We start from the raw sequence: 12,264 nt of genomic DNA, 5'->3' as shown, positions 1-12,264 counted from the left end.
TGGGGGGAAGAGGGACGACATCCTCAGATTTGTACAATAGAATAGAGTGCTGTACTCTGCTAAGAGCACTTAGCAACTGTAGTGTAGCAAAGCAAGTGAATAAAGAAGATGGTACTAACCAAAATAAAGAAATCCTATGTAGAAAAGAGACTAGCTTAGAAACAACCCCATACACAGCCTTATAAAATAAGGGACTCCCCTTAAAACGTCCTTGCCTTGCTAGAAATTATGGGGTCTGGTGCTCTTGGAGTCACAGGACCCGATATAGTGGCTTTCAGAAAGCTGAGTCTTATTAAATGAGTATGAAAAAGGGTTGGCAAAGCCAGCAAGGAGTTGTTTCAAAGAAGAAGAAAAATGAAAGTAATGTAATTGGGAGACCCTCCCCCAATCCGGTCAGGCCAGGGGAGGATCGTTGACTAGAACTCAACCGATCACGGTCGGGAAATGGAGAGGACTTTCTGCCTGTTAAACCCTATGGAGATGGTTGGGGGAGGGGTAGGAACCGGTATGTTTACTCTTCCCCCTGTACTCAATCACTCGGGGGACCACTTTGTGTCTAGATTCTGTTGGAGGAGTTGTAGGTAGTCGTGGGGCACTTCCCGCTTTCCGGATTTAGATCCGGCTAACCTGCAGTTCCACATTCTTGCCACATGGTGTCAGGGACTGGACCGCTGGGTAACCGACCCTGGTATGATGAAGAACGTTTGCTACCTCAGATGGCCCCCAGGAAATCCTGGTGGGGAAATGGTGGCATGCAGCAGTAAAGTGGCCAGAAAAGAGTTCCAGCGAGAAGGGCTCGACCCAGCAGATGTGGGGAGTAGGCAGGACTCTTGAGGAAGGCAAACCCCCCCCCCCCCCCAAAGCTGAATATGCCCAAGCCACTGATCTTTGCGCCTTTCACCAAGCAGGCTTTAAAAATAGAAGGAAGCACATCAGCTGGTCGGCAGACCTGCTACCTCCAACTCCCAGAAGCAAAGTGGGTCAGGGCAGAGTCTAAACACCACTCCGAAAGGCCTACCAGCCAATCACTAAAGGAGACTAGGTCAAACGGTCAGAAGACCAACCATTCTGCTTGTTCACTGGAACTGCCACTTAGACAAAGGCACCTCCACAGGAAGTGAGTGAGGGAGTCCAATATGGAAGTTGCTTTGTAGGTCCGTTTTAAGACCACCTTGAGGAACAAAGGAAGCCCTAAAACACGAAATGGCCTAGAGTAGGATTTAAATAAACCTATTGGTACCAATACCAAATGGGTATGTGTGGCTACTAAAGCTCTAAAAGGGCTTGCATTCCTGTTGAAGCCAAAACCAACCTACGCCCTGAAACATGTGTAGGGGTGATGGAATCACCCTAGGACCAAATGGGGAGCCTAGGAGGTACCACTGGAAATGGAAGGGGGGGGAGCATGGGAATGGCGGGTTCAACCCAATACCATATAACCTATATACAGTAAAGACGGTCATAATAGCAGGGGGACTTAAGGAGAAGTGTCTCTGACCAAAAAAAAGAAGTTGGTGATAAATAAAATACAAGTGAGGGGTGGGGGGGGGGTGGCAAAAGGCTGTGGGGCCATAAAAAGTGGCCCTAGAATCTCCAAGAGTAGGTATTTTGACTTGATAGTCCTTAATGGAACTTTCTGGAAGCTTCCCCCCAGTGACCACTCCCAACCTAGCCCTTCAGCCTATTCGTAACTGTTAGGGCGAATTCTCAGAAATGTGTCGAATCCCTTCTACCTTGGAGACCCCCAGCTCTCTCATATCATTTTAATGTGATTTATTCTGTGTTTCTCTTTGGTTTTGGAGTCTGACAAACCCCCATAGGCGTCCTCTTTACATTGTGTCACACAGCACCTTCAGTGCATTTTCCAGAGGTTTAAATACCTCCTTTTGGTGAAACTACTGTTTCCCAGAGCAGTGAAGTGACTTTCTAGAGCCAGCACACACCATCTTACAATAGGGTGCTGGAGGGGTTACCTAGTATCCCCTTTTGTCTAGCTTCTCATGTAACATTTTTATGTTACCCTTTTCTCAGTAAATGGCTGGTGGCAGTGGTTTTGTTTAATACCGTGGTGTGCATTTACTGCTGGCTGCGTCCGCAGCTGCAGTAAAGCACCCAAGGGTGCAATTTTGTCAAAATGGCCCTGGTCTTTTTTTTCCCCCATTTCTTTGTGGAAAGGTCCTTCTTGAGATTTACCCTGTGTGCCAAACCAGGTTTGGTCCCATTGTTCGCTTTCGCCCTGCTGGGTGAGTGACCAATAGGCTGGAATGAATGGCAGAAACCTGATTAAAAGGCAAAGCTTTTGGCTTGGAAGGCAGTCGACCACTGGACGAAGGAACCGAAGAAGAGCTTGAAGAGGACGCCTGCTGCAACCCCTGAACCGTTGGTTTGTCCGGTGAAGCCCTGCTGCAACTCCAAATTCGTATCGACAGAGAAGCCCCTGAAAGGGCGACTTCTCTCCTTGAGTTGGTGGGACCACTCCACTCCAAAGTAAGCCACCTGGACATCCTTCTTGGAGCTGGTTGAATTTCCAGAGTTGCTGCTGGAGACCGTATAGCCAGGGAGAGGAACACCAGGTTGTGTGCGTTGCTTTTAAGTTGGCCTATAGCTCCAGGAAGATCCTTTGGACAGAGCGCAGGTCCCCAGAAGCAAGGTAAGTCCATTTCGATGGCCAGGAACCGCAGTTTTGCTATTTGCGGTAGTCACAAGGTGCTGAAACACCGAAGTGCCACTTGTTGGAAAGATTGCTGGTTGCGAGTGGTGACCGTCCCATTGCAGTGCAGGCGTACACAAGTCATCCCTCTTGTCCCCACATCTGAGGCCCAGGAACAGAGCGATCTGCAGAGCTGCACAGGAACAGAAGTCATCTGCTGCATTTTATCTTCAATACAAAGGTACTGTAAAGTCTGAGAGAACTTAACTCTTATTCTAGAGTTGCTTGCATCTTCTACTACTCGCAAGTCTAATCAGCTGTGGCCCTACATTTGATTCTTCTTTTCTTCAAAGACTTCTAAAACATTGGGTAAAGACTTTTCTACTTACCTACCAGAGTGCCTTCATCCTATATAAGACTTTCGCCCATTGACTTTGGCCTAGCCTGTTCTACTGAATGACTCTGCTGTGGGGATCCAAAAGTATTTGCCTGCTTGAGAATATTTGTGGTCTCTTGTTGGTTCTAATAACCTTTCCTTTTACCAACTTCTAACAGTATTCTAAATACAACTGTAGGACATTCATGTTCCCTGCACCCTAATTATTGAAGTCACCTGATGGTGTAGGTTGTGTCTGTGGGCCATCCCAAAAGGGTCTTCACTGATTTTTAGAATATTAAGAGTGTGTTTTGGAGTGTATTTGAGTGTCACTTTTTTATATTGCTCCCCTCTGAAGAAGGCTTACTCTAACTGACTGATAAATACATTGTTTATTCAGGAAACCTTGTATGCAAGTTGAACACTTGTCACTGTGAATCTCTTCGTAACTGACCCCTCTTGAGACAAGCCTGGCTGCTCAACACACTACCAAAACTGTGTAGTATAAGCTTATACCAATGGTTGGGTTCCTATTGCCTGTAGTCGAGAGTTGTGGTAGTGCACCCTAAGGGTACTGCATAAAAACATTGCCGAACACCTGCCAAAGAAGATCTTCAGCTCCCCCTGACATTGTGCAATTAACATTGGCTGTCCTGGCTCCCTTAGACTCCTCTTTACCTGTGACTTTGTGCTTTGGCCTTCCAGGAAAGGGTTAATTTACTCTGCATTGGAAGGTTTTAAAAGTACTTACTTGTTTGTGAATTATTTGTTAACTATTGTTTTATTCCTCTATTCTATCTTTTACACCAAACTCTGCATTGCTCTAAATGTGCCAGTGATAAATCAATGTCCACAGTGTCCTAGCTACTTAAGTCACCTGAGGGTGTAGGAAGCGTCTGTGTGCCATCCCCAATGGGTATCCTCTTTTTAGAGAAACTAACAGTGTGTTTTGAAGTGTAATTTTAATTGTTACATATATTACCCCCTTCTGAAGAAGGCTTCTACAACTGACAGTGAAATAAATTAATAATTGTTTACTCAAGAAACCTTGAGTGTAAGTGTTTATTTGAGTACTTGTCGCTGTGAATCTCTGTGTAACTCCCCTACAGCTCACTATGAGCCTGGCTGCTCAGCCACACTACCAACCTGTGTAGTTCAGACTTATACCAAAGGTTGGGTCCCTATTGCCAGGAGGTCAGGGTTATTGTAGTGCACCCAAAGGGTACTGCATACAATCTTGCCTAACAGTAACCTTGCACTGGGATTTGTAACTCTGTATTGTCGGATGGTCTTGGAATCCTTTGCTGGGACGCAGTTTACCCTCCTACCCTCAGCAACCTGTTCCCCATGACTGGCTTTGGCCTGGGTCATAATATGCCTGTCCCCAGGAGGGCCCTTCCAACCTGATCCCTTGAAAGCCTGGGTACAGAGCTGCCTTCACATGGCCCTGACGAATCCGCACATGTTCTGCCTTCAACCTCAAACAATTTTTGAACCTGGGCCTTGAATCCCAAAGACTGCTCCCATCCTGAGCCCCTCGAAGGCGCTGTCCAACTTCTGTGCCCACCCTGGGCTTTGACCAGCCTGCACACAGACCAACCCTCATCCTGAACTTTGCAATGGCTGTATTGAAGCACTAACCTCAATTGTGGTCCTGAGAACCTGGAGCAGACGGATTGCCCTCATCAGAGGCCCTGAGAAGGTTGTGACCATTGACCGCCCTGGTTTTTGGCACAGTCGAGGAATGTTTTCTAACCCCTCTTAGCCCCCCCCCGCCTTTGCCTCCCAAACCCCTGTCTGAAACTGCTGTGAACATGGCCTTTACAAAACCCATCCTAAAGACACCTCCCAGGAAGTGTCTGGCATACACCTGACTGTCCGATACCCTATATATGCACGTTGGGTACGCATGTATGATAATCCATACAGTTTGGTTCTTGTGCAGTATTCCTCATGCGGCTTGAACACAGTATTCCTATCTCCTCTTCTTCTGTAGGGTGACACTGTGTACCAGAAAGTCGTCCCAGAGTTGGATGAGAGTGACCTGGAGAAAAACGTACACCCTATGGTGCAGGAATACTTTGAACACGGCGACACTAACGAGGTCATCGTGAGTATCAGTGAAATTGAATGGAAAGCTCAGAGTAGGGCTATAGTGTTTCTCTCTGAGCATGCAAGGATTTGGGTTCCACTAGTTGGGAACTGGCATTAGTGGAAGGTAGGAGGACCTGTAAATGCAATTGAGGGTAGGATGGGGGAGGTGGTGGGGGTGGGGTTTGCTACATTGCAAGAACATCACCTTGGTGATTACACAATAAGCAGAGGAGACATTAACACAGCTCCTGGAAAGGATTTTGGGTTGGAGCGAGACCAGCAAGGTCTTAAGCGTAAATTCATGCAAGATAAGGGGAGCATGCAGTCAATTGTGAATAGACTGGGAACAGAGAGGCAAACAACATTTTGCAGGCCCTACAGATATGAGCGAAACAAGTCTTCTACAGGAAAAGAGGGACACATTGTAATAGTGACTGACACCTTCTTTACAAATATGGCATCCCAGCATACTGATGGTGCAGGAAGAGGATGGCCTCTATCAGATTAATTGTACTCCTCTGCACAAAGTTTGTGTTGGTGTAAAAGGAGCAAGAGCTATGATGAGGTGCAGTGGGGGTGTTTGTGTAGGAGGATATCTGTGTCGTCATCATTAGAACGTGAGGATGGGTCAGTACACCAGTCACTGGAAGCAATTCTGGTAGTGTGCCTGTGCATAAGTTTCAATAGAGCTATCTAATGCATGGAATATAGTCGCAAGCAACGGGGGGGCTGTATGTAAGTCTAATGGGATATAATGCTGTAATAACCTCTGGATTGTTCCTCTGCGCAGGCCCTGTTGAAGGAGCTGAACCTTGGCAGGAAGAGGCACGAGTTCCCCTCACTGGCTGTCTCCCTCTCCCTGGAAGGCAAGGCCAGCCACCGAGAACTCACTTCTCGACTTCTCTCTGACCTCGTGGGCAAGATCATGAACCCAGAGGACATTGCACAAGCTTTCGATAAGATTTTGAAGGACCTCCCTGACCTCATATTGGACACTCCAGAGGCACCACAGGCAAGTTGGGTTAGGGTGTTAGACCTTCTGGAAGGCGATTGTATGTGAAGGGCTCCTGTATGCTGAGGGAATGGAGCATATTGATGGATTTTATTGTATTCTCTAAATGTCTTGTCTTCGTATCCTTCTCCAGATGTTGGGCCAGTTCATAGCCAGGGCAATCGCAGATCACGCGCTTCCCCTCAACTTCCTGGACCGCTACAAGGGCCAAGTAGACTGCGACCATGCACGGTAAAGAATTCAGTGCTTGATCTCCCAGCCTGCTCCCATTTCCCTCCCCTAACCTGCACAGATGGGAACTCGCTTGGTGCTCTTCCCTTGCCTTTGACCTTGCTTTCATCTCTCCTCTGCGATCTCCGGACCTTGTTTGTTTGCTTGGACTTTTGCCATATTCATACTCTTCCATCTAGTTGTTGGTTCTGAGTATTTCACTTCATTGACTGAAGTTTGTTCTAGGCGTCATCCGGGGCAGATCCGGAATAGAATCGGCGTATAGCCTGCATTGCACTATGCCCCTAAACGTCAACACCATCGGTTGGATCAGGAGGCGGAGTCGTAGAAGAGAACATCCGGGTGGATAGTTCAGAAACTGAATTCAACCCTCTGACAAGGGGCAAGTCTGCTTTTCAGGCAGCATTCCATTTCAGATGATGTGCTGTACCACTTTGTGGTAGCCCACCCCCCCCCCCCCCCCCCGGTTGGTTTTTAGTATCCATGCCTTCCAGGTGTAGTCCGGGGGACTTCTCCTAAAGTCCCCTGCCCCTGCAATCGTTTTTGCCTTGCTGTCCTGTGACCACTGATGGCCTTAAGAATTTGTAGAATTTCAGCAAGTTTGAAGGGTTTTTTTGTTTTGCATTTTCAAAAATATAGCTCAAGGTGTAACGCACCAGGCTGGAAAAGGGAGATGAGTTGCACTAATTGATGTTCCCCTCTTGTCTCCTGTCGGCTTTCCTTCATCCTCCTTGCTCACCCGCTCCGCTCACCCTTTCCCTTGATCTTCCTACTTCTTTTCCTTCCCTCTTCTCAGCTACACGCAGGCTTCAGATCAGTGTTCCGACCCTCTTATTTGCGGGGGCGGAGGTGCAGAGGGGGACATGAACGGGTATACTAATACCCCATGGTCGGCTGCAACAGCCTTAGCTGGCTGTACTTACTCGTTGGGGTTTGGACTCAAGCGATGATCTGTCGAATGGCTGCAGGAATTGTCCAGATTTTGGACTGTAGTCACCACCTGGTACACCAATTGTAAGGATCTGCACCATTCACTGGCAGAGGCAATCTGATCCTGGACCGCTAATGGCCACACATTCTGCCCAGCAACAGACACACGGTTGCTTGGTTGTGGACTGTGTCCAGACAAACCCAGCCCCCACATTCCGGTCAGACACACAATGTCCCATTTCCCAGCAAAGGCCATTACACATATAGCCATTCCAGACCGAGAGGTCCAGAATGGCCGAAGGAGAGGTGGCAATCTTGTGGCACGGCCATTTTGGAGTATATGGTACTTTGTATGGCGTTTTGCAGTAAAATGTGAAAATCGCATGTGTAAAAAGTCAAAATGCAGAAGAAAAACATCCGCTGCCACCAGCCTGTGTGGGGCACATTGTAATTGTAACCGCAGTTAAAAAAAGAAAAACTTGGGGTGCAAAGTATCTGACATGTACTTCGCTTTAAGGTGACGCGTGTAGCTTTTAAAATACTAAGAATCCACTAAGGGAGTCCTAGTTCCCCAATACTGATGGTTTTGGGGACTTATTCGTTACCCCATAAGAGTGAGCAAAGCAAGGGAAGTCTCCAAGCAAAAAGTCAGGTCAGGAAGCGGTCCATGGCGAAAAGATGGGGTGTACCATGAAAGTCAAGGAGAGCAAAGTAGCAAAAATAAAATGCTACCCTCACCTCCACAAATGCTCTCATTCACTCCTTCACTCTCACAAAATGGTACTACTCTCCCTCACATGCAGTTTGCTCCAGTTCTGCCACCAATTCCTTAGCTCTCCACTCTGTCTGTCCATCCGTTACCTCAGTCTACCTCAGACCTTCTGAACTCACTAATGCAACCCACATTCTGCCTTTCAACTGCTTCCTGCCCCCTCCATTGGTGCAGCACTCTCTTGTTTCTATGGGCAATCTACTTGTCTTTTACCCAGAGGGAAGTTACACAGCAAAAAAGCTTTAAAAAATAAAAACCCCTCTAAGCTCCTCCCTCTTTTTCGGCATGATTTGTTGGCAGTTTCCGATTACTTCTCCACTGTTTCTGTGGCCTGCTGTTGGTCAGAAGGTCCTTTCTCCGTTTTGGTGAGTTCCTTGCTTTTCTGAGGTGCTGGGCACTATTTGGGTTTGGTGAAGGCTCATATTTTCTATTTTATCCTTCGTTCGGTTCTGATCCGGGTTTTCTTGGTTACTCCCAGGTGCACCCTGGCAGTTGCGGTTCTAGAAAAGAAAAAGTGCTGTGAGTCATTTTGCAACAGAGGGTACCAACATTGACAAATGCATATCACATGTCCCCCCCCCCCCAACCCCAAGCTTGCACTGTGGTTGCTCGCCTTCCCTCCCTCTGACCGTCCCGTGAGCCTGACCCGGTCACATTGCTCATATGCCTCGCCCCTAGGGTGATATCACCCTAAATTTGTATTGTGGATTACTGCTTGTATATCTTTTTGTTCTGCATTAGTAGCCCGATGTAACTTTTTATATAATTGTTCTTTTATAAAGCGCTTTATACCCGGAGATCGGGATTTGAACTGGTGTTGTTCAGCGTTGTCTTGCTTCCAAGACAAACCTTTTGCCCCTTAGCTACACTGTTGGCCATTGGGGTGCTAATTGTTATTTCACACTTGGGTCATTTTGTTTTGGTCCACTTTCTGTTTGTGGAAACCATGCAGTATGCTTCAAATGGCAGTTGTGCAAACCTGATCCTTCCCAGCACCCACTGTAGCGGTTTGGACTGGTCCCTTATTCTAGACAGCCCAAAAAACAGTGTATGGGTAGACCCAATTGTTTGGCGGTTTTAAGGGTACTCTAAACTCACTCCTAAGTCTATGACTTTCGACTCCACACACAGCTAATGACCGAGCTGAATACTTCCCTACATACATTTCCAAAATTGGACCCTCTCCTGACCTTCCTCAGTCTTCCTACATTTTACACTCTGCCTACTCTACCATCATCCTCTGCCTCGATCTCCCATTTTATTCACACTAATACTAAGTGCTATCTTGACTGATGAAGGCTAGGTCCGCTTGTGCCCCATCGGATCCTCTTGCCCCTCAGCTAGTCAAGCCTATTGCCCCTATAGAGACCTCTCACCTCGCTAAACTCTTCAACCTGTCCTTTGACTCTGCTTGCTTTCAAAACTGCCACGGTCATCCGTCTGCAAGCAAGGGGCTTACACGAACATACTGGCTAACGTTCGCCCTTTGTCTCTCTCCTCTGCAAGAGCCTCTGCAAGCAGGTTTCGGCTCCTGTCACTGCACGGAAAATGCTCTGAATGTGTCCAACTTCATCGCCCCTGCTAAGTACTACAACCAATTGCTATCAAGTCTCCTTGACCTGTATGCTGACTCAGACACTGATTAGTGATCTCCTTAATACTCCTTCTTCTTGGGATTCGTGATCAGGCCCTTGCCTGTATGGAATCCTACCTTGCACCTGGCCAATTCGGTCTCTTGGAGCAACACCTCTCAACTCACTCCTCTGTTGCTGTTCCACAAGTCTCTGTTTTCAGTCCGCTCCTATTCACCCGCTACAAATCTGCTCTTGGGGCACTAATCCCCTCCTTTGGGTTCTCGTACCACCTCTTCGCGGATGATTCCCAACTCATCCTATCTCTTCCAGAGCTCTCCTCTGATTTCTCTATCAAAATTACCAACTGTCTCTCTGCCAATAAATATTCACACAAAACCGAGCTACTCTTCTTCCCTGCCAAAAGCTCTCTATCATTGCTTCCTCTGCCTATCCAGTTCCTACCCGACACTCTCCTCTACTCTTCTTCAGCTAGAAACCTCAGCTTCGTTTATGACCCTCCTCACACCTTTCTTTTTTCATCTCCAAAACTGGAACAGCAGCTCGCCTCAACCTAAAAAAATATGGGGTAAATCTGGCACCTCCTTCCTTTCAACATCACCAAGCAACTCTTAACCACCCTTATCTTCTCTAAACTGACTATTGTGCCAGCATCCTCTTTGGCCTCCCGGACTATTCGATACTAGGACTCTTTGAACTCCTTACTTCACACCTACTTCTTGTACCGTCACCAGGATGGATGGCTGATGAGGCTAAACTGGCCAGATTTAAATGTCTTCTCGTGGTTCACAAATCTATCCACAGTAAGGCACCACTGTATCTATCCCCCTCTATCCAACTCTGCAAGCCTTCTCGTAATCTTTGCTCTGCCTCTTTGACTACCCATGTGGCTTCCCGCCCTCCCTGTGCGTGTGCGTCTTCTCACTTCCGCACCTTCTCTCTTTTCTTGGTCCACTTGGATTGTAATCTCTTTCCCACCCCCACTAGACATCCAGGAAACAGTCCACATACATTTGTTCAAAATCCCTACCTCCTCCCTAAAACCCTACCTCCTCGCATTAGTTACCCTCTTAACCTACCTCTCGTCTGCCTGCTAGCTAACATTGTTCCCTCTCCTGCATCTGTCCCTTACTACTTCTGCCTCCACCCATCATATTCATATCCTGTGCACAGCTGGCTGTACCGCCTACTTGCACTTAAAAATGTCCAATGCCCATTGTCCTTAATCTATATATGTCTACATAGGTATGGACTGTTCCATTTACCCCCTCCACAAACCTGGTCAGAATGTCTCTCAAACTCGCCCCATTTGTAAGAAGCTCCCCGTCAAATTTTGATTTCTTATCTATTGAACGCTCTTTTGTTATCAAAAGAGCATTGTTCCTGCTGTATATTAATTTACAAGGGCCAGCCTGATTGATTTTATGCCAAACCCTGTGTATATCTGCCTTTTGTGAAACTGAAAAGCTGGTTTGGGCCAGCCCAGCAGTGTTTGGGTATATCTTGTGTAGAGCATGACACTTGCTCAAATTAGCTATTTTCATGGATTTCTTACTAGCGTTGCTGGATGTATTTTGCCAAGGACGTGCTGCTGAAACTCTTGGACCAAGTTGGACCATACTGGCTGGTCTTTGTGTCCCATACCCTAGGCGCTTTTTTTTTTTTTTTGGCTGATTGGTGTCCTTCTTGGGCTATCCTTTGTCCTCTTAGATGGGCTGGGTGTCTTGTGTCTGTTTCCAGGCCTTTTTTTTCCACCATCTTCAGGCTTTTACCCTCCTGTTTGGAACACCTCAAGGTAGGAAGCCTCTGTCGCCAAGAAGTGTTTTGGGACCTCACTACCTCAATTCCAATCTTTGGGCAATCTTGGGTCATCTCCACTGTTGCCTCGGTTGTGGGAACATTTTCTGCTAGCTTGTGGCTCTTCCATTTTACATCTCAAGACCTCCAAATCAACTTGGTCGTGTGTTCCGGGTGCCTTCGCCATAAGAATATCCGCCAAGGTAGCTGCCATACCCCAGCTGCACAAGAACATCGCCAATGAAGCTACCAACAACCAAGTTTTATGGCATTTCGAGTCTGTTTTGTTGGTTAGGGCACATAATCACATTTGGCTTTTTTCCTCTTAATGCACCTGGTAGGACCAGACAAGGCCCTATAAAGAACTAAAAGAATTATTTTTTGACTTTTCCTAAACCTTTCCAAAACACACCGATGCCTATCCTGGCTATGATGGAATGATTTTTCTGCATGATTTTTTGCTCTTAAGAAAATTGCCTTGGTCTATCTTACAGTTACCTTCACTGTCGTTGCTCACTCCTGGCTGGGGAGGTCACCTTCCTGGGAAGGCTAATTGTGTTATTTTGGATCCTCTGGTTTGTTGTTGGTCCCGAGGTAATGTCCCTATGTGGCTAGACCATAACTCTGATATGCAAGACGATATGTTTATTCACCAGGGTTGATTTGCCTTCTGAGCCAATTTCTCAAACCTGTGGCAAATGTACTTTTCTCTGGGTCCATACTAGGCTCCTAAATTATTCTTGTAACATACCCTCTGGGTTCATGGTTGTGGGTTTCTGTAGTTCCCCTTCTACCATGTTTTGCATAGAC

At 47.0% G+C, this 12,264-nt stretch overlaps 1 protein-coding gene across 2 annotated transcripts in view; it reads left to right on the top strand.

Annotated features, from left to right (window-relative positions):
- The window catches only part of LOC138516989 (programmed cell death protein 4-like), a 141,515-nt gene that overhangs the window by 58,959 nt on the left and 70,292 nt on the right, over positions 1-12,264 (top strand). For both annotated transcript variants that reach the window (XM_069632482.1, XM_069632483.1), the window contains exons 5-7: positions 5,023-5,136; positions 5,911-6,132; positions 6,266-6,363. In XM_069632482.1, the coding sequence (XP_069488583.1) occupies positions 5,023-5,136; positions 5,911-6,132; positions 6,266-6,363 (434 nt within the window). The remainder of the gene's footprint in view (positions 1-5,022; positions 5,137-5,910; positions 6,133-6,265; positions 6,364-12,264) is intronic.

This window comes from Ambystoma mexicanum, chromosome 6q (genome assembly GCF_040938575.1).
Source record: "Ambystoma mexicanum isolate Mex_15411 chromosome 6q, UKY_AmexF1_1, whole genome shotgun sequence".
Classification (NCBI taxonomy): Eukaryota; Metazoa; Chordata; class Amphibia; order Caudata; family Ambystomatidae; genus Ambystoma; species Ambystoma mexicanum.
The sequence above is the reverse complement of the archived record's forward strand: the minus strand, read 5'-3'. Positions and strand labels throughout refer to the sequence as shown.